The sequence below is a fragment of the Phacochoerus africanus genome, chromosome 7, assembly GCF_016906955.1.
Source record: "Phacochoerus africanus isolate WHEZ1 chromosome 7, ROS_Pafr_v1, whole genome shotgun sequence".
Classification (NCBI taxonomy): Eukaryota; Metazoa; Chordata; class Mammalia; order Artiodactyla; family Suidae; genus Phacochoerus; species Phacochoerus africanus.
Genome location: NC_062550.1, coordinates 45,569,096 through 45,592,278, shown reverse-complemented (window position 1 = coordinate 45,592,278; position 23,183 = coordinate 45,569,096). Strand labels below are relative to the sequence as shown.

The window sequence follows — 23,183 nt, the reverse complement described above, 5'->3', positions numbered from 1 at the left end:
TGTACCAGGCCACATACTTATAAATAACTCATTATATTAATTTGTAAAAGTCATTAATTGGCCAGAATTTATCCGAATGGTCTATTAGGAATCTCTGCAAGTAGCAGAGGCACTGAAGCAAATGGCAGCTACTTAGACAGTAAGCCAGCATGAGCAAGTGCTGGGTGGTAGTAATTGAAAATTTAAGCAGTGTTAAGGGCAAATATAAGTAGACAGGGCAAGTATAGAAGGAAGCAAGAAGTAAGGGCTTTGAGAGGCTGGAGGGAGGTGAGAGTGGGATTTTGGCCCTCAGATCCACTACTCTGGCCTAATAGAGCACTGAGTATTATGCGAGTTGTAATAATAATAGCAAATAGTTATATAGCACTTACCGTGTGCTCGCTACTCCTTTAGTACTTTCACTATAATTAATTAAACCATAATCCTTACAATGACCTTCTGAGAGTGCTACTGTTATGAATCCTCTGAATTCTCATTTATGGATCAGGAAATTGAAGTAACTCAAGCACTCAGCTATTAAATGGTAAAGCCAGGCTATGAACCTAGGCAAATGAGGGTTATATGGCTGAGGTGCACTGAAGAATGCCTAAATTGCCCTAAAGGTATATTTAGTATATACAGTAACTAGTACAACTGGCCTGGAGATCAGGAAAGCTTCCTGGGTGTGCCTTTGTTTGGCCTCTGAACTGCCTTTTTGAAACAGATGATCATATTGGGTAAATCCAACATCAGTTCTCAGGTCTCTCTGCACATGAATAAACTTAGAGAACTTTATGATATAGTCATCAATTTCAGATCTTAAAACTGTTATGAATCTTAGCAAAAAAGTGTAACAGCTTCAAAACAGCACTTACTTGATTGCATGAATGGGCAGCTTTTCAGGCATATTTCTTATTGTCAGCACAGCAGTAATACAGGGCATTTTGATACATCTAGGGCCATTTTCTTCCACTTCATTATAAAAAAGAAGGAACCAAGAAATGGGTGTTATTATACACTGGCAACAATGTATGAGATAAAGCACAGCAGGCTATGAACTTCCTCCTACTCAGAATGTGTCAATGAGAACCTCCCTCTGCAAATAGGCAAAAGAGACATATGTAATTGATTGTGGTTTCTCTTTACTCCACCCTTCCAGGCTGCAGATACAGTTATTTTTGTGCTTTAAATAGCAAGAGCTTTTCTGTAATCTTGACCAACATTCTTAAATATAGCCAAAAGGGGAACCTCCATCAGTGTTGGAGGTGGGAGAGCTGCCTCCAGCTTCCTTCCCCATACAGTGGGATTCAGAAACAGTTTGGTCTCCAGCAAAAAACGCTATGCCAAGGTGCAGCAGAGCACATGATCAACTAGTCCCCATCACCCACCCAGAAGGCACTGTGGAATATGCACTCTTAATATGTGGAAATTCACGGCACCTAACAAATGGTCACTCTGAAAGTGGAGAGCCCATGTTTGAGTTGTAGTGATATGTGTAGTCTGCTATACATACACTTACATAGCAGCTACTATGGCCCCAGGCCTCATCTGTGAGCTCCTCCTCAAAACTAGAATTTTAAGGTGTGTTTCCATTCATCTAATAGAATTTTAACTTTGAAGGGACCAGTGACAATAGAATTCTTTAGAAATTTTATTATCCTTTTCATTCCTTCTGAGTAGCAAAAAAAATTCAATAATAATTAGGGAGCATGTTTCAGGAAAATAAAATTTTTCTAGTTTGAAAACAAAAATTTTGTTTTTAGAGGCTGTCTTTATTTTATCTCATTACATTGATGTGTTGTTGCATTTGCTTTAGATGCCATAGCAACAGTTGCCTTTTTACACATTTTATTTGTATCATACAGCAGTGGGACCTTTAAAAATAGTGAATATCTACAGTTACCTACTTTCAAGGCTTATTTTGAGTTCATATTTGTTTTGAACTTCAAAGACTGCAGCAGTTTGCTTTTCCAGACAGTATAACTCTTTACTAGTCTATAATTTTAGGTAGCATCAAGTCCTGAGTCTGAAAGATTGACAGCCATAGTGCACTTTAGTTAGTGACTCTAATAAATGTAAATAAAATTACAGATTATAATAAGTGAAAATATATTTTCAGTCAGTTGGTGGGATTTTTGGCTGCTACTGTTTTTATCAAGACAAACATCTGGATAGTTCTACAATTTCAGATGTTTAGAAATCTGCTAGGTTGTGAGGAATATTACTTGGGTAAGTTTTCTTTGTAGATATTTAGAATTTGTATATACATTACCTTGAATGCATCAAAATTTACATAAGAATGGAAATGTTTGAAATTTTGTGTAGATTGAGCTTTCAAATAGCTACATGTGTCCTTCTTGTTGGAATTAAAAAACATTTCTCATGAAATAGAAAATAGGAGTTCCCCGGGAGTTCCCATCGTGGCGAGGTGGTTAACGAATCTGACTAGGAACCATGGGGTTGCGGGTTCGGTCCCTGGCCTTGCTCAGTGAGTTAAGGATCCGGCATTGCCGTGAGCTGTGGTGTGGGTCACAGATGCGGCTCGGATCCCGCGTTGCTGTGGCTCTGGCATAGGCCGGTGGCTGTGGCTCTGATTGGACCCCTGGCCTGGGAACCTCCATGTGCCATGGGAGCAGCTCAAGAAAAGGCAAAAAGACAAAAAAAAAGAAAAAAGAAAGAAAGAAAATAGGAGTTCCCTGGTGTCCTAGCAGTTAAGAAGCCGGTGATGTCACTGCTCTGCTGTGGCTCAGCTTCAGTTCCTGGTTTGGGAACTTCCATATGCAATGGATGCGGCCAAAAAAAAGATGAAAGAAAGAAAGTAAGAATGAAGAGAAATTTGTCTAAGACTTCTGGAGCTCATTTGTTCAATAGTTTTTTATTGAGCATGTACTTATGTAGCAGCTAATGTCCCTCATATGTTCCCAGAGCTTACATCCTAACCAGGGGAGATAGACAACAGAATAAATGATAGCATTTGTAAGAAGGTGGTCATTGCTGTCGAAAAACAACAACAACCAGCAAACAAACCTGTAAAGCATGATAAGGATATAATATAGTATCAGTTATACTAGGTAGAGTGGTCAGGATAGCCCATGTTGACAGGATGCAAGTTGAGCCAAGATGTGAAATGAAAGCAATTATCTGGGAGAAGAGCATTCCAAAGTCTGTAAAGTTGTAAAGCCTGCTTGGTCTATTGGAGGAATAGTAGGGAAGCTGTATGACTAGAGTGGAGTGAGCCAGGGGGCAGTACTAGCAATGAGGTCAGTGGTAAGGGATAAAGGCCAAATCATGTAGAGCCTGTCAGCTGCTATAAAGAATTGAGTTTTTATTAATTTTTTGGCTGCACATGCGGCATGCGGAAGTTCCCAGGCCAGGGATTGAACCCAAGCCATAGCAGCAACCCGCTGTGCCATTAGAGAAGGAGTTAAACTAGTAAAATGTGGAGCCAGCGGAAAATTTTAGGCACAGGAGTGACATTACCTAACTTGGGTTTTAAAGGTGCTCTCTCTAGTCCTGTGGAAAGCACATACTGGGGACAAGGGTAGAAGCAGGGAGACCAGGTGGAGGGTCTTGCTGTAATCCAGCTAAGGGTTAGAATAGTAATCATGGTGATGGGAGACGGTAGAGTCAACAATTTTCTGATGGATAGGATGTAGCGTGCAAGGGAAAAAGAGAGAGGACTTCAGGCTGCTTCCAAGCTTCTTGCCCTAATTGTAGATGAGGTTGCCATCAACTGAGATGGAGAGGGTGGTAAAGATAGTTAATTTTGAGTGAGAGCGGAGGGATGAGGGAGTCAGGTTTGGGTGTGTTGAGTGTGAATTAGCTATTAGACATACTAATGGAGATGCTAGGTTAATGATTAGATGTATTCATATTTCTTTTTGTCCACATTAAGCAAGGGATATGCATTTTTAGTTCAATTTTTGTTAAAAATACATTAAGATAAAGTTTACCATCTTAAAAGTTATTTTAAGTGCACAGTTCATTAGCAGTAAATATATTCACATTATTGTGCTCCGGTGACCACCTTCCATCCACAGAACTTTCTTGGTCTTGTAAAATTTAAGTTCTGTAAAATAATAACTTCATTTTCCCATCCGTCTAGTCACTGGCAACCACCATTTTGGCTACTCTCTGTACCTCATGTAAATGGAATCATACACTATTTGTTTTTTTCAAACAGTTTATTTCACTTATCATAATGGCCTCAAGGCCATCCATGTTGTAGCATGTATCAGAATTTCCTTCCTTTTATTTTATTTTATTTTTTTGTCTTTTTGCCATTTCTTGGGCTGCTCCTGCGGTGTATGGAGGTTCCCAGGCTGGGGGTCGAATCGGAGCCGTAGCCACCGGCCTACACCAGAGCCACAGCAACACGGGATCCAAGCCACGTCTGCGACCTACACCACAGCTCACAGTAATACCGGATCTTTAACCCACTGAGCAAGGCCAGGGATTGAACCCGCAACCTCATGGTTCCTAGTAGGATTCATTAACCACTGAGCCATGACGGGAACTCCATTTTTTGTTTGTTTTTTGTTTTTTGTTCCTTCCTTTTAAAGGATGAAAAATATTTCATTATATGAATATGCTACACTTTGTTTATCTATTCATCTGTTAGCAGATACTTGGGTTGCTTCCATATCTTGGCTATTGTGAATTATGCTACTATGAACATAGGAATACAGATATAAAGAATATACTTTTTTTTTTTTTGTCTTTTTGCCTTTTCTAGGGTCATACTCGCAGCATATGGAGGTTCCCAGGCTAGGGGTCTAATTGGAGCTGTAGTCACCGGCCTACACCAGAGCCACAGCAATGCAGGATCCAAGTTGTGTCTGCAACCTACACCACAGCTCATGGCAACGCCAGATCCTTAACCCACTGAGCAAGGCCAGGGATTGAACCTGCAACCTCATGTTTCCTAGTCGGATTCGTTAACCACTGAGCCATGACAGAAACTCCAAGAATATACTTTTAAAAATAACTTCCAGTACATATACTTGGCGACTTTCATAGATTTTCTCATTTCTATATAAGTAATTCATAATTACATTTTCCTTATATGAGATATAAATTGTATTGTTCCATAGACAGCAAAACATGAAAGTTCTTATTCATCCTGTCACCCTTCCACTATCCTTAATTCCCAAACTTAAGTTTGCCATGTTTCCTTATATTCTTTTCAGTACATTTATACACGTTTGTGTATATCATTTCTGTTTTAAAAATGGGATCATACTATATGTATTTCTCTACAGTTTTTTTGTCTTTAATACTGTTGTAGAGGTGTTCCCACTGTGGCTCAATGGGATTGGCAGCATCTCTGCAGTACTAGGATTCAGGTTTGATCTCTGGCCTGGGAACTTCCACATGTTGCAGGTGTGGCCAAAAATAAATAAATAAATAAATTCCTAGAATTAGATTTCCTAGGTCCAAGGAAATTTCTTAAACTGTTCATCATATCTTCACCTCTAAGTTCCTTTGTGGTTTGCTGATTATTTGATAAGGTGTGTGTGTTATTATTGAGTTCAAGAAGTTTGGGAAACTGAAATTGTTTTCTGAAATAAACTTCCTTGCTGTGGGTTTGTTCCCCTTGGCAAATGAGTTGTAAACTGTGAGTTTTATAACCTTATTTGCTTTATTTTTACTTTTTCAAAGTGCAGTTGACCTCTTAATCTAGGCATTTTAGATAGCACATGGGAGATATGACCCCTAGCCAGAATCCATGGGACAAATGGGCAGCTTCTGAAGGGATGATAGAAGTCTGTTGAAAAATGTCCTAATATAAATAGAATATCTTCCAATGGAGGAGTTCCTGTCATGGTGCAGTGGTTAGCAAATCCGACTAGGAACCGTGAGGTTGTGGTTTCGATCCTTGGCCTTGCCCAGTGGGTTAAGGATCCGGCGTTGCCGTGGGCTGTAGTGTAGGTCCCATATGCGGCTTGGATCCCGTGTTGGGGTGGCTCTGGCATAGGACAGCCGCTACAGCTCCGATTGGACCCTTAGTCTTCAAACCTCCAAATGCTGCAGCTGCGGCCCTAGAAAAAGACCAAAAAAAAAAAAAAAAGAAATATCTTCCGATGGAGAAACTTAACAGATACCACCAAGGTTAACATCATAAGTGATATCATGTTGATACCATGCAATGGAATGCAGTGAAATGGGTACATTGCCTTTGTGGTTTTCTCCCCCTAAACCCATAAACCCAGTCTGATCATAAGAAAACATCAGAGAAGCCCAGGGACATTCTACAAAATACCTAACAGTACTCTTCAAAAGTGCCAAGGTCCTGAAAGACAAGCAAAGACTGAGCAACTCTTACCAACTGGAGAATTAAATGCCATATGATACCTTGGTTTGGATCCTGTGATAGAAAAAAAGTGTTAGTGAAAAAAATTGGTGAAATCTGAATGAAATTGTGGTTTAGTATTGTACCAATATTAAATTCTTAGTTTTGATAAACATGCCATAGTTATATAAGATTCTAGCTTAAGTGCCTGGGTACAACTCTCCTGTAAATCTCAGGTTATGTCAAAATACTGTTGTTGTTGTTGTTGTTAATTTCTCTTCTTCTGGACAATCTACTCCTAAGATTGTCTCCCTCAGAAAACTATTTCATGCTCTTAAATCAAGAGATCCTCCTGTCCCGAGAGCTGGAGACCATGAAGATCTTCCCAACTAGAGACTCAGTGCAGTTGGGAGAGATGTTGTGGGTGGGTGAGGCAGGGCCAAAAAGATGTGATCTGGGGTCATGGATACCAGGTCAAGAGATCAGGCCTAAAGAATCAACAAGTGAGTAGACTTTGCTTTGGAGTAAATCCAACCTTAATTTGTGAAAGAGCCATTCAAGAATAAGTTGGCAAAACATAACAACCCAAGACAAAGTTTTGCAAATTGGAGGCAGTCACCCTAACCAGTCTGAGAGATTATCTGTCACTCACAAGTGTCATGCAAAAGAAGTTGCGTAAGTGAAAGTTAAGCCATGGCAGGAACCTCTCCAGTTGGAACAGGGAGGTTTATGCAGCCAAAGATGAGGCTGGATTAACTGAGAATGTTTGAGGGTACCCTGCAGTTAGTATCTGTCTAGACAGTCCTTGCAGGAGATATGACCCAGCAAACGTAAGTGAGGCACTCAAAGACAGAGGAATGCAAAATAGTTAGGACCAGTGGCCAAAAAGATTACCAGTCCTCACAAGACAGTATTTAAAATAGAACCCTTCTCCCCATGCTAACATAATGTAGCTGCTTGTATCTATGCCCAAGATTACTGCTTAATTACTCCTACTGGTTCTTTTTGGTAAACTGGAATCCGAAAGTTTCTATAGTTAATATAAAACTTCTTGAATGGATAGACCATCTGGTTATAATTTTGGTTTCAAGTCCCTGTTATGTAACTGGTACCCAAATAAGGACTGTCTCCAAATGTGAGTAGGCTGAGTCAGTCATAAACAAGCAAAAAAAAAAAAAAAAAAAAATTATTCCTCTGTGTTGCTAATATCCAAGATGTTAAAAGATGAAGTATTTAATGAAATGATGCTGCCTAATTTTAATTTTTCCTTTACCATGATGTGTTTAACCTAGACCATGTTGAGCAAACTTTTCCTGTAAAGGACCAGATAGTAAATAATAATAAAGATTTTAGGAGTTCCTGTCGTGGCTCAGTGGTTAGTGAATCTGACTAGGAACCATGAGGTTTCGGGTTCGATCCCTGGCCTTGCTCAGTGGGTTGAGGATCCGGCATTGCCGTGAGCTGTCGTGTAGGTTGCAGACGCGGCTCCGATCCCGAGTTGCTGTGGCTCTGGCATAGGCCGGTGGCTATAGGAGCAGCCTTAGAAATGGCAAAAAGACCAAAAAAAAAAAAGAGAGAGAGAAAGATTTTAGCCTTTGCATGATCTCTGCTGTATTTTTGTTGTTCTTGTTGTTGTTTTAAACAGCCTTTTAAGAATGTGTTTTCTGTGTCTTTCACTATATTTTAACGCCTTTTTGCTATAATGGCTGAAGGTTGGAGATGGCTTTTAAATAATGATCTTAAAGGAAGTTTCTGGCTATGTATTTGTTGTCACTGGCAAAAGATTTGTAATCAGGACTTTAATGGATTTAAAACAAAATGAATGTGTAGTTGATCTCTTACCACAGGCATTTTGGCACATTCTTCTGAGATGTTCTCTAATAAATATGACCCTGTAAACCCTTTGGACCCCGCAAAGTTGCTGTCCAGAAATTAAGTGCCTAGTTTTCAACTTCAAACTATTATTTATTCAAGACATATTTGTTTCCAAATAGTCTAATTATTACAGTAGTTTCATCTTTTAATATGTAACAGTGGTGATCTATTTTTTAAAGATTCCATTTAATTTGTTTTCTCATTTACCCCTTAGCTGCCCCCTTTTGCAGTTTTGTTGCTACAAATCATCTCAAAAGCCTCATTCTTGCTTTCATGTTGTCTCATTTTACTGTAAAGTTACAGATTCTACCTCTGATTTGTAGTTGGGCTTTGGCTTTTTTCACTGTTTCTGCCCCAAGGCCATCCTTTACTAGACCCAGAGCAGGTGGCCTTTCAGATACTAAGCCATTCTTGGGATCACTGTGGAATAATATCCTAATGCCCCTAAAAGACTTAAGTGGTTGGATCATATGCTGTGGATTTTTCTGAGAAGGTAGATAAGATCACACACTTAAAGGCTGAGCTTTTATTTCTTACGTTTGTAATTTTAGTAATATGCTGTCAAATAATCTTCCTTAAATCTTACAGTCAAGGCCTTTGTTATATTTGGCTAAACAATGCTTTATTCAGCTTGCAGCCTATTTTAGCAGAAGGGTATCTGGTGAAACTCATCTAATGTGTTTTAGCAATAGGGTCTCTAATAATTCCTCAGCAGTACTTGGAACTGTTAATAACTTCTAAAATTTGCTTTCCCTAGATAAATTTTAAGGGGAGCACAGAAAATAAAATAGTATTGTAGGTTTTATTCAATATTACTCACTCGATTGAAGTAAAAGGGGATTTTTTTTACTCAAAATAAAGTTGAAGGAGTTCCCGTCATGCGCGGTGGAAACGAATCCCACTAGGAACCATGAGGTTGTGGGTTCAATCCCTGGCTTCACTCAAGGATCTGGTGTTGCTGTGGCATAGGCCGGCAGCTGAAGCTCTGATTGGACCCCTAGTCTGGGAACCTCCATATGCAGTGAGTGCGGCCCTAAAAGGACAAAAGAAAAAAAAAAAAAGAAAAAGAAAAAAGAAGTTGTTTGAGTGTTAATAGCTTTTATTGTTTTGAATAATAATTAAAGCTTTTTATCTCAGTTCTCATTTTAGAATTTGGATTCTACAACAATGAAACTCTTTGTTTCTTAGTCAAATGATGGTTTCTTAAATGGCGTACTTTTATTTAGTGATAATGAATTTCCTGATAGAAATTTTAATTTTATCCCAAATGTGTCCCAATCTGTTGTTAATACCACCATGAAGAAAGGAAAATTTAATATGCCTATAAAGAGGAAACACTGGCATATGATTTCTTTAAAAGTCTTTGAAATTCAGTATTTAACTCGATCTAAGAATTGGTCTGTTCTCCTCCATCTCTGTTTCATGATGTATTTCAGTGTTTTAAAGCACTGCAGTGTTTTTGAAGATTCGGAATTGTGAATAAATATGACTGTTTATATCATCTTATCATTCTTCTTTTTGGGGATAGCTTTTATATGTTGATTTAGAGTCTGAGTAAGCTAGTAAGAGAGAAGGTTGCACAGTGTGGGGCAAGGGGAGTTGTTCATTTCTAATCGAGTCATTCTTGTAGAGTCTTTAGGTCAGCTGTCATGTACATGCTTTCTTGCTTTGTTCTTTATAGCCACTCAATGTCTGGCAACTCAATGGATGTTGGAAAGGAACGCTTTTAACAGATTAATGCTGGGGCCCTCTGGTCCTTTACTTCATCTTCATCACAGCAGCTGCATTCTGCCCTTTCTCTGGCCCTGCAAGCACGGGGGGGAGGGATGGGGAGAGAGAGTGTGGCGGGGGCGGGGGGAGAGAGTGTGTGTGTGTGTGGGGGTGTGTGTGTGTGTGTGTGTGTGTAGTAGCAGTAGTGGTGGTAGTCAGCAATCTCTGTCAGCATGTATTATAAAGTTTCTCAAGCACATGGAATGAGATCTTTCTCAGGAACTCTTTGTCAAGGCTAGCACATGTGGGAAAAGGATGCTTAGTCTTATAACTGTGACTGTGTTTGTTTTGTGGGGTCAGAAGAAATTAAGTCATCAGACATAGTTTTGCTCTGCTTCTGTATTAACCTATCCTTTCTTTCCTCCCAGGCAGCAGTATCTGTCCAAAGATTACTATAGTTCCACCTTGTTTGAAAAGCAGCACAACCACGTTGATTGATCAGAATGTATGTGTTGAAGAGGCTCAGGGAATAAATGGGAAAACGCCAGCAAAACACCCAGCTCCAAGTCCAAAGCCACAAGGTATGCTGATTTTTTTTTTTTTTTTTTTAAATCAGGTTAGGTGCTTTGGTCATTGATGAAGCCTATGCAGGATAATGATCAACTAAGAGTTTTGAGCTATAAATGGGAGGAATTGTGTATATTTATTTTTTCAGGAAGAAAAAAATCTGTGAACTTCTCAGGCGGGGTTTCTGCTCCTAAACACCTTATGCAATTCTCTATTATGGTTCTTTTCATGTTGCAGAAAGTGTTTATGTGTCCCTGTAATGGAAATATGACTATGCATGACATAGCACAGAGCCTAACTTGCTTTTGCATAATAAATACGTACAAATGAATGTGTTTAGAAATTCCATCAGAAAGTTGTCAGACTTGCTAGATGTCAGAGAGTCTGAAACAGCCCATTTTAAAACAGTGGTTAACAAACTTAGGGAGAATATGATTTTACAATATTAAGGAACTACGTCTTTTCAGGCTTCTTAGTAAAGTCGTTATTCCAGGAGCTGAGCATCCAATAAAGGGAAAAATTGTAATGGTGGAAATCTTTGAATGTTTTGTTCAGTAACCATTTCCTTTTATAAATAAATTTCTAGTGAACTCTGGATTAACTTTGAGGAGCACAAAATTATAATTTCGATGATTGAGAGTAAGGCCTTTTGAAGTATAACATAAAACTAAGCTACACTATGGGTTAATGTGTAGTTTCTTTCTACTATATTTTCGTTTATATCAAATACTGAACATTCAGCCAAGAAACAGTACTAGGGATTTTTAGAATCACTGTACTTTGGAAAAATCAATTTCTATTTGTATTATTTTCTACTTACTTTGGTCTCTTTCCATTTCTTATGTTTTAAGGATTTCTGAAAGAGATCTTTAAAAAGGGATTAAAATGAAGTCTTCCTGATTATGGGATATTTTTCCTTTTGTTCTTCTAACTCTATTGGTGGCAATATGGGATAAGGCAGTCAAGCAAGTTGAAATAATTGGAGATTCAAATGAACAGCCCATTCCTGAGTTTATAACCTTATCTTCTGACCATACTCCTCCCTATAACTTTGATGTGAATATGAAAATAGAAATTTTTCTGATCATGATAAAGCCATTTTACTTGCACAATACAAAATTCCATCCTATTCATTAGACCTAAGCTGACTTCAAATAAGGTAGAAATATAAGAAATAAATATGTGAATTTAATGTAATTGCCCAGAACATAAGCATGAATTTCATTATTTATAAAGGCTGTTTTGGAAAGATGCATTACATTACTTCATTGCTTTTATAGTTCATTGAGATAAATTATAGCAGTTTTCGTCCTGAGCTGCCATGTACCAAAGTAATCCTATTCTTTAGGGAGAAAGCATTGACCTTGCTTTTGATTGTGTAATTATATTAATGTCAGTGTATTGCTATTTAAATATATATAATTACTTCCCATCTTGAGTATGAATTAGTGTATGCAGTTTTACATAACCAGTGAGAATATTTCCAGATATTAAATAAACCACATACAGTACTTCACACTTCTTTTTCAAAATACTCTCACTCATTGTTTGGCCCTTCCCTGGCCCCCCTAGCTAAAAATTTAACCCCACCCTTATCCTTGAACTCTTATATTTCCTCATGAGCTTTGTTTTTGCTTATTCATTACAGTTTGGTCTGCTATAGATTTAACTCATTCATGTTGTTTTTCTCCTTCCTTTTACACCGCTGCATGCCCTATGTCTACCACACAGCACAGCAAACCTTCAGTAATGCTTGTTGAATGAATTCGTGCCCTATCAACACATTTCCTCTACTTTCCTTTGGTTATTCTTTGTTTAAAGCTTAGAATGTGTGCCGTATAGAGACCAGTGTCCTGAAATGAGGCTACATCTTGGTGTTGTCAGGTGAGCTGCCTCATAGAGCACTACTCATTGACTTACTGACTGATAGTGTTCTTCACCCTCTAGCAGAGAGAAGCCGCTTTTAATTTCTCCAAACCCTCAAGAACATTGGGTGACTGCAGCTGAGAAAGGAAGGGCGTGCCAACGGGAACTTGCCGCTCAGAGTGAAGGATTATCATACTGACACTCTTGTTCCCTCTTCCTTGCAAATCCCTTACAAGTTATGCATGATGAGGCTGCTCACACTTCAAGATCCATTCTGCAATTTTAGTTCAGTCCAAGACTCTTATTCTAGATGAGTAGTTCTCAACTGGAGATAATTTTGTAGGCCTGCTGCACCTGCCCCGCAGGCACTCACCCTCCCTTCCCCCCCCCCCCCCCGCCCCCATCATCTAGAGACTTTGGCTCCCTACAACATTTGAGAGTTGCTACTGGCATCTAGTGGGTAGAAGCTAGGGATACTGCTTGTCATGTTACAATGTACAGACCAGCCTCCCCCACCCCCAGTAAAGAATTATCTGACCTGAAATGTCAGTAGATAGAGAAATTCTAATCTGGATCCTAAAAATAGCTCATAATTAAATCTTGCTTATTTCTTTCTCTTGTGGAGTGCTCATAATATTATAGCTACAATTTATTTCGGTGATTTTTAAAAAAAGCATATTGAATACCTTTACCAGTGGTGATTATGTATGTAGTAATGTACCCAGAACAACATGAAGCCTATGTTTTTGTGTTTATTAATTACCAATAAGTAAGTAGGTCTCGAGGATGTAATGAACAGCATAGTGAGCATAGTCAGTGATACTGTATTATATATTTAAAAGTTGCTAAGAGAGGTTTTAAAAGTTCTCATCACAAGAAAAAAAAAGTGTGTGACTGTGTGTGCTGACGCGTTAACTAGACTTACCGTCATGATTATTTCGCTATATATGTATATATCGAATCATTATGTTGCATACCTGAAGCTATCATAACTTTGTATGTCAATTATATCTCAATTTTTAAAATTACCAACAAGTAAATATCTTTGAAGTCTTTTATTTTAAAAGGATAAAAGAGATCAATTTTATATTAGATAAGCTTGCATTTGAATCTAAGCCTGTAGCTGTGGAAATGGATTCCTTTTATAGTTAGGGGTTGTTTTGCCTCAGAAAATATCCTGAGGCCTTGGGAAACAATGGTTTATTCACTTCATACCAATCCTACTAGTCTAACAAACAAATTACTGAGCAACTCCAACATGTCTTTCTACTTGTTCACCACTTTTAATTCTGGCCTATTTCCTGCCATGTTAGACATAACTATTCTAAAGAACTTTCTTAGCAGTTAAAGACAGTTGTCCTTTTTCTCTTAGGAGCATTGATCCACAACATTCTCCATAATTAATTATTTTGAGAAAGCCCACATATTTTCACTTCTCAATCATTAAACCTTAATATTTAAAAAGTTTCTAGGAGCTCCTGTTGTGGAGCTCAGTGGTAATGAGCCCAACTAGTACCTGTGAGGACATGGTTTGATCCCTGGCTTTGTTTAGTGGGTTAAGGATCTGGTGTTGCTGTGAGCTGTGGTACATGTAGGTTGCAGATGTGGCTCAGATCCCACGTTGCTGTGGCTGTGGCGTAGTCCAGCAGCTGTAGCCCCGACTTGACCCCTAGCCTGCGAATTTCCATATGCTGCAGGTGTGGCCCTAAAAAGAAAAAAAAAAAAATTAAAACAGTTTCATAAACTTTGAAGCCCACATTATTGTTCAATAAATGTATTCAATTTACTCAAATAATTCATTTCATCTGCTTCTAATGTAAAGCATTCTATGTGTAATGTTTCATTCCTAAAATATAATATGTTACAAACTTATAATGCATTAATATATATATAGTCAGAGGAAGTAAAATAAGACTAATCAAAACCTCCTGATAATCTTCACACTTAAGTTGGTATAAAGACAAAAATGTTGCCTGTTGTTCTAGTTCTGCAAGGATCAAGCCAATGGCCACTACAGTCACCAACCAACCATGCACCCCGAGGGGAATTCAGAATGGAGAAAAACAGGAAGTATTCTGTGCTTTGGATATACCATTCCCTAGATAGTGAAGATATCTGTCTAAGGAGTATTTTCAGTGACCCCAGATTCTTGAATCTTCCATGTCGAAAAGCACTAAAATCACTAACACGAGATGGCTGTTCTTTGTGATAGCAGTTATCTTTTTATGCTTAACTGACTTTTTCCCAGTGAAAAAAGTTCTTGGCTCTTTGGAACAGTTCTTCAGAGCTATCTGAGAAGTGTGTCTCCCTGGCTATAGTCCTCAGTAAGGTCCTTGAATAAAATTTAACTTACAACTTTTCTTTGTGCATTTTTCTTTCAGTTGACAGTAGCAATTAGATTCTTTTTTTTTTTTTTTTTTTGCTTTCTAGTGCTGTACCTGTAACATATGGAGGTTCCGAACCTAGGGGTCGAATCAGAGCTATAGTTGCCAGCCACAGCCACATAGTATCTGAGCCATATCTCTGACCTACACCACAGCTCACAGTAACACCGGATCCATAACCCACTGAGTGAGTCCAGGGATTGAACCTGCTACCTCATGGTTATTAGTCAGATTTGTTTCCACTGCGCCACAGCGGGAACTCCCTTTCTTTTTTTTTATTTTTAAAAATATTTTATTATTTTTTTAAGATTCTTTTTCATTCTCAATAATTATTTCCTATACGTGGACATTTTTGAATAATTAATTTTTTTCTTCCATTTAATATCTGTAAAATTGGCTGTCATAGAGCCCATTTTACTTGCAGTCAGCCAGAAATCTCAAACTTAGGGTGTCCTTGACTAGACTACCAATCTTCTCTCCAAAAATTACTTCACCTGTTGTGTCAGTTGAATGCAATTCCATCCATCTTATCAGTTGTTCAGACCACATGTCTGAATCCTTCTTGATTCTTCTCTTGTATCTCACTTTTACTCTAACAGGAAAACTACTTTTATAATATACCTAGAATCTGTTTCTCACTACCTCTTTCTGAGCATCATTATATAATAACCTCTTAATTTTCTCCCTGTTTCTACCCTGCGCCCACCCTGCTTCCCTACATTCTCAACACAATAGCCAGCGTAGTACTGTTGGAATTTAAGCCATATCATGTCATTTTTCAGCTCAGAAGTCTACAGGAACTTCTCCCTTCACTCAAATCAAAATCTTCACAGTGCTCGCTCCACAGGTTCTGCATTATCTGGCCCTCCCTCTGACCTCAATACCTGCTCCACCTGCTCCTTTGGCTCTAGTCATACTGGCCTCCACTGGTCTCTAGCTTTCACTCTACCTGATAGACTGTCCTTCCCTGGATAACTCCCGCAACTTCTTTAAGTCTTGTTCAAATCCGAACTTCTCAAAAAGGCCCACTTTGAACATTCTACTTAACACTGTAATATGCCCTCCCGCTCCAGATCTCCTCTATCTTGTTCTTTTAACCCCTTCCCCTTTCTCTTTGCATTTACTGGCTTCTGATCCATGTTTTACTTATTATTTTTTTGTTTCTCCTCTTTCCCTTTGTTCATTATGTGGTCAAGCACATAGAACTTAATGGGTATTCAGTAAACACTTGTTGGATTCATGAAAAAGTTAAAAAAATTTAAAAACTCTGTGTAAATATGTAAGAAGTTCTCTAGGATATGTATTTTGGAGATAAATACAGGGAGAAAGAGAGAGATCTTAATGGTCCTATGAATTTATACTCCCTCTCAAAATGCAGGCGTTCACATTCACATTGCTTCATAGCTTCAGGGACACTTGGTGTTGTCAGATTTAAAAATTTTGGTTAATCTGATGGCGTATCACACTGTGGATTTGATTGGCATTTCTCTGATTATTGGTGACATTGAACACTGTTTTTCCTGTTTACATCCTTTGGGCTGCAGGGGGAAGAGGTAGTGAGTTGAGTTTTAGACATAATGAACTGGAAGTGCTGATAGGACCCCTAGGAAATGTTCAGAGAGTATTTGGAACTGGCCATCCCTAGTGTGAAAGAAAAATCAGAAATGTTGAGAGCGAAAGCAAAGAATCATTTTCACTCCTTAGTTGTATCTTTTCAGCAAGGTATGTATTGTTTGCCTCTAAGACAGTGTTTCTGACGCTTTAGCTGTTCACGACGCTCTTGGGGTTTTTGTCATATACATGTAGTATTTGTGCTCTTTTATTTACAGTGTCTAGTAAATTGGTAAATGTACACATTTGGATTGTCTCCTTTGCTGAAATGATGCCTCCTCTATGCTTCTATATTAACTGTGTGCCCAGTGCTCTGCTTTATCTTTAATCTGTCTCCCCATAAGAATATAAGCTCCTTGCTGACACATTACTTAGGTCCTTTATGTAGTCCACAAATTTGCCAAGCACTGTGCAGGTAGTTACTATGAATATAGTTGTGATCAAAGCATACATATTCCTTATCCTCACAGGACTCTAGCCTTGTGGAAGAGAAGGCTTTAATATCTATAATGTATTTAATATTTAATTGATGATCTATTATTTAATACAACTTACTACTACCTAACAATAATGTAAGTTATTATACTAACTTACATTATAAGTAATTGTAATACTTATAATTAATGTATACTTACTTATAATGTAACATACTATTAATGTACTTATATTAATAATGTAAGTTATAAGCACTTTAGAGAAAAGGAACACAGTGCTATGAAACAGATTAAAAGAGGCATAATTGAGATGGGGAAAATTGGTGGAGTCATCTCGGAGAAACTGACTGGCTAATCCATATCATTTTATTTGTGTCTTTCAAGTATCAAAGAAGGAATTTTCACTGAGTAAACTTTAGATGGAACAGTTATTTTATAGCAAATTTTATACCCAGAATGATAAAGAACACATTCACTTCCTTCTGAAAGTTCTAGTTAGAAATATTGAAATTATTCCTAGTGTTAAAACTACTTTGGGGAGTGGGATATTGTCTTGGTTTACTATTTCGGTATATGTTTGTTCTACACAGGAATTTTTTCCTTGGAATTAACAGATACCACACTTGTGTAAGCCATTCCCTTCCAATGAATATTATACTTAACCATCCTCACTTTCCATCCCCAAGTGTATCTTGGAAAATAGTATCATTTTTGTAAAAAGAAGCATGTCATTTTTTGTCTTTGGAATTTTCTTGTTTGTGTTAAAAGAGGGAAAAAATCAATTGTTATACCTGTGGCTCACTGTGGTATACATGCATGCATACATACACACACATTTTTTTCCTTCTCTATGTAAGAATTGATAACCGGCACAGAAATGATGAAATCTAGGCCAGTGAGCATCAGGCCACTGTTCAGCTAGCTGTTTAAAAGCTGTTTATGAGATTACTGAAAACCAGGGTGACCAGCTCTGGGAAAATAGGGCATGTAAATGAGAAGACTTGATTCCCTACCCTTTTTTCAGAGGTTAGGGAGAAGGGTTTAACAAAAGAAAAAAAAAGAAATGATTCTATTTGATTTGTTAAAACGTGTATAGTTATATATTCCTTTGTTCGTTTGTTTGTTTTGTTTTTTTAGGGCTACACCTGTGGAATATGGAAGTTCCCAGGCTAGGGGTCGAATTGGAATGGCTTCTGCCGGCCTACACCACAGCCACAGCAACAGGGGATCCAAGCCGTGTCTGTAATCTACACCACAGCTCACAGCAATGCCGGATTCTTAACCCACTGAGCAAGTTCAGGGCTTGAACCCACATCCTCAATGGATACTAGTCGGGTTTGTAACCTGCTGAGTCACAACGGGAACTCCAGGTATATATTCTTTTACCCAGAATGTTAATTGAAGAGAAAAATGATGTTGGTTTTCAAAACTGAAGTACTCCCTGTACTGATTAAGCACTTATGGCACATTATATATTCTCATTGACAGAATTTCTTACCTGCTAAGGAAAACCTGTAGATTTTAGTATTTTGGAAATGATCTGTTCCTATTCTATTGAGTGAAGGACTTATTACTAAGTAAATCATTTATGATCTATTAATGCTAGCCAACTATTAATATAGCGGACAGTAGTGATAGAACTTCTGTAACCCCCTTTTGCAGATTTATGATAAGGAACAGTGCTAATAATGAAAGAACCTAGAGTCTGGGTACCAGTCATGAAATATGATCAGCCCTATTACCCCGGCCAATCACTTAAGCCCTCTAAGCCTTCATAGACATAGGAGGCAAATAATGATATATACCTCAGAGGACAGTAAAGAAAAAACTTCATCTAAGATCAAATGAGATAAGGCGCTTTCATTAAATGAGAAGATGCTCTAGTAATGCAACATTATGTTACTGTTATTTGTTGGTTTGTTGACTTCTATGTCTACCTACTTGCTCTGATACAATCTGTTATCACTATTATTAGAAAATCTAGTTTATAGCAAGCAATGTATCTCTAGGAGTTAGTTTCAAATTTAGCACTTTCTTTATTCGGTTAGATAAATAACTGCTGTGTGATCACTAAAAGAGTTTGGAATGCTGTAGGCATAAGTAGATCCATAGATGTTTAATAAAGCCATATTTAAAATCATTAAAAATTAAAAGGACCATGTGAATATTGGAGATGGGATTCCCACAGGAACCAGAGCAAATGCCCAAGATAAATAAATGTCCCTTGGTTAAGGTTCAGAACAAATTTGACAGACTCCTTTCCAAAAGTTTGATGATGCTAAATTTTTTTGGCACTCAGAACACCAGAATTTTTTTGTTAAGGAACAGATATCAGTGAAATACTGAATTCTATCAATTCTTTTTCTACAGTGCCTCCAAAGCCATTACATCTGCAGAATTCACCTTCGTCCAATATACACCAAACCCCCAGGCACAAAGCTTTATCTAGTGCAAAACCAAGGATGGAGGAAGTAAAACCTGCCTCTGCTTCTTGTGTCTCAAAAGAAAAACCCAGTAAGGTATCAGATCTCATCAGTCGCTTTGAAGGAGGCAGGTAAGAGCTAACTTACAATGGGAGAAGGCAGAGGGGAGTAGAAAGCTGGTTTTTTGAAAAGTATGATAGAATTACCCTTTTTAAAATGGAATAATACAGTATTGTATTCCATGAGATTTGGTAGGTCTTTAGAAAGAGTCGATTTTTAAAATGCTAATGTTGCCCTCGTGTGAATTGTTGTTTATTATATATCGTATTGTGTGCTGTGTAGCTCTGTAGACATGCTCCCTCTCCTTTCCTTTATCTGTGTATGTCACTCTGTGTGTTGTTACTCCTCCGGTCATTCTGCTGGTTGCTAGGTATCTGGGTTGGAAAGGCAGGTGTCTCTGTCTCTTTGTATGCTTGAACATAGCTCCCGTGGGCCTGTCCCATCTCTTCTTTCTGACCCACTTTACTTAATGTGTGTCCTCTGTATCCATTCAGTCTGTTTACTCTCTCCCCATGCCCCTATACTGTACCAGGTTTTGTGAAGAAATACTGGCAGTGACAAAATTCATGCTAAATTTCAGTTTGCATTTATTAGATATAATATTATATTCTTCAGCCCCAAGGTTTCACAAAAGTAGCTGAAATGAATATTCACATAAGTGAAAAGTAACTCATGTAAATTACTTTTCTACTTATATGACCCTCAATTGTTTTTTTTCTTAGAATTCCCATCATTGATTTAAATAGAATTTTTAAAGATTTTTATCGGAAGAATTTCATTACATGTCACCCAAGTCTATATATAATTAACAATGTGTATGTTATATACATATATATGTAAATTCACTTTCATCCTTAAAGCCAAATATTTTCTATTCATTCTAGTGTAATATTTGGGAGTACTTTCATGACTTCATTACCTTTTGCAGGATGTATTGTTATTTATGTAATGAATCACAGCTTGGAAATATCTTAAAATCTTCTGGAAATTGTGACCAAGTACAAAACTGTGGTGTCCCTCATTCATGAGACTTTATTTAGTAACAAGTTCTGGAGAAAAGTAGTTCAGAAGCCTGTCTTCATTTTTCATTCTTAATCAGTTATGGGAACTTGAGTCATAAATATTTAAACTTCCTCATCTCCCCCTCTGAAGTAGGATTTTTAATACCTTTGCTATCTTAGAGTAACCTTTATTAGAATGATTTATTTCCATTAATTTTTTTTTTTTTTAATGCTTCAAATGGCAAGTTGATTCAGTCACACCAGGAGTTTGCAGATTTCCAGGGCCACAGACAGTGACTGCATAATATAAAGCAGGGCTGGAGCCCTGACCCTTGGCCATAGGGCATGCCAGAGCCCGTCTCCTCAGATTTGGGGGTAGTTTTGGGAAGCCCTGAAGGGGTCAGTATTCCAAAGACTGAGTCTCTGATACTCACCATTTTGGCAACTCACTGTTTGTATTCCTCTCCATACACAAACTGTACAGTTTTTCCATTATCAGTTTTTTCAATATATTTTTACAACATCAGTTTATTTCACTCTTTCAGAGTTAACAACAAAGTCTTTTTTCTTTTTCTTTTCTTTTTTTTTTTTTTTTTGCTTTTTAGGGGCACACTTGTAGCATACAGAGGTTCCCAGGCCAGGGGTCAAATCAGAGCTTTAGCCACCAGCCTACACCAGAGCCACAGCAATGCGGGATCTGAGCCATGTCTGCCACCTACACCACAGCTCACGCCAATGCCAGATTCTTAATCCACTGAGCGAGGCCAGGGATTGAACCTGTGTCCTCATGGATCCTAGTCAGGTTCATTTCTGCTGTGCCATAACAGGAACTCCCAAAGTCCTTCTTGGATGCAAAACTGGAAGGTTGGATCTAAGGTGATATGTGCTGTAATGTCTGACATTTTAAGCAAACTTGTTCTAAGTGCAGATAGTATGTAATGTGAGCATTTGGGCCAATCTGGTGAAGGGATATTTCTTGTGGCAGAGTCCACTGACAATATGAAAAATAATTATATGTGTTTAATGAGGTATTACTGGTAGGAACAGGCCCCAAAATATCTTAATGGGTTAGCTGCATTGGGTCTATAGGATATTAACAGGAAGTTTGCATTTCCTGTTGAGTAATGACCATGTGCCTGCTGTGTGGCTGTCTGATTTTACTCCAGTTATTAGAGCTTCAACTAGCACTTTGTGAAATAGAGGGAGATTTGGCATGCTCTGAGTTACCACAGGAAATTGACAGAAAGAAACAATGTCTGTTACAGTGGGGTCATAGAAGACCAGATGGCACTATCAAAATCTTACCCATGTGTCAAAGAATTACTCTTTGCAATAATCTAAGTAACTCTGGTTTATTATGAGTGATTTTTGAGGATGTATTTGAAGCAAGTGAATTTTATTTAATTTTTACTGTGCTTTATCCCCCCACCCCTTTTGGTTTCTTTCTTTCTTTTTTTTTTTTTTCTTCTTTCTTTCTTTCTTTCTGAGAGTAAGAGAAACTAGTATTTTAGACCTATGAAAGACTTTAAGATTTTAGAAAGAAGGAAAAAACATTTTCCCACAAACTGAGCATTGGTTTTCCCCAAGGACACTGCAAGGCCAACTGTTTGTCCCCATGGTTTGTCATCTATAGGAATCTGCCACATATTGGTTCAACCCCTGCTTTTACTAACCTTCCCTCCCCACCTTAGCCCTACCCTATCGACACACACACACATCCCCTGAATGCCACTTACTACAGGAAATTTTTATTTCTCATCTAAAGCAGTCCTTTCCAAAAATCCTAAGTAAGCCCAAAGTCTGGTTCAAAGGTTCTGCTGGGGGTCTTTCCATTATGTTCCTGGACACTGATGTGGCCAGGAAAAGGAAGACAATTTTATTCAAATCTTTAAGGGCTTTTGGAGAAATTAGGCCTAAAGTATATGTCCCTAGAAGGCAGATAGCAATGGTGGAGTGTATCACATTTACCCCTACTAAAATTTCCCTTCCCTTCCTATGGTGGTGAAGTTCACCGGTTTTTTTTTTGTTTGTTTGTTTGTTTGTTTTTTGGCTCCTCCATGGCATATGGAGTTCCCAGGGCAGTGATCAGATCTGAGCCACAGTTGAGACCAAAGCAGCAGCTGCGGCAACACTAGATCCTTAACCAGCAGTGCCCAGTGGGGATCAAACCTGTGTGCCAATGCTCCCAAGACACCGCCAATCCCATTGTGCCACAGAGGGAACTCGTACTGTGCCTTTTTCCCCTCCCTTATTGCTTTCTTACTGTCAGTTGTTACTCCCTGTTTCATTTTCCAGTCCAGATCAGCAGTGTCTGGGGAGGAGTGCAGAGAAGGGAGATGGTAACACACATTTCAGCATTGTCTGTGGACCTTGCCACTGCGCCCTCCCCACTATGAGCCCTCATCCCCAGACCTCTGTGCTTGGGAAGATGCCAGCCCTGGACTTTGTCCCCATGTTTGTCTGCAGTTTTCTCTTCTCACTCCATCCTTCCTGATCCAGTCTATTAGAATGTGGGGTTGAGACCACAGGATTGAGAGTCTGACTTCATGGTTTGAACACAGGCTTTCTCATTTGTTAGCCATGTGACATTGGCTACATTATGTAAGCTTCTAAGCCTCAATTTCTCTATTTATAGGGTCCCTGTTTTGAAATTATTATGAGTATGAAACAAGATAATGTAAAGAGTTTAGTGTAGTTTTGGCACTGAATAAATGTTAGCTGCTATTATTGAATTATTGTCATGATCACCATCAGAATCAATTATTCATTGCTCATGGAGTATTTACTGAGCACTGTCACATGTCAAGTGCTATGTTAAGAGGTGAGGATAAAGCTGAGAACAAGATGGGCACATTCTGTACTGACAGGGAATATTAGTCTGTTTTAATTTTTTCTCCTCATTTGGTCATAAGATTCTCTTCAAGACTGCAGCCCAGAATTTTCCTCCATGGAATCCTAAAGTGCTGTCTTTAAAAAGAAGT

General features: G+C 38.3%; 1 protein-coding gene across 5 annotated transcripts in view; it reads left to right on the top strand.

Annotated features, from left to right (window-relative positions):
* Positions 1–23,183, top strand: part of FGD4 (FYVE, RhoGEF and PH domain containing 4) — a 190,253-nt gene that overhangs the window by 119,699 nt on the left and 47,371 nt on the right. For 4 of the 5 annotated variants that reach the window (XM_047787251.1, XM_047787254.1, XM_047787253.1 and 1 more), the window contains exons 2-3: positions 10,285–10,437; positions 19,089–19,272. In XM_047787251.1, the coding sequence (XP_047643207.1) occupies positions 10,285–10,437; positions 19,089–19,272 (337 nt within the window). The remainder of the gene's footprint in view (positions 1–10,284; positions 10,438–19,088; positions 19,273–23,183) is intronic. The other variant, XM_047787255.1, reaches the window with a different exon arrangement.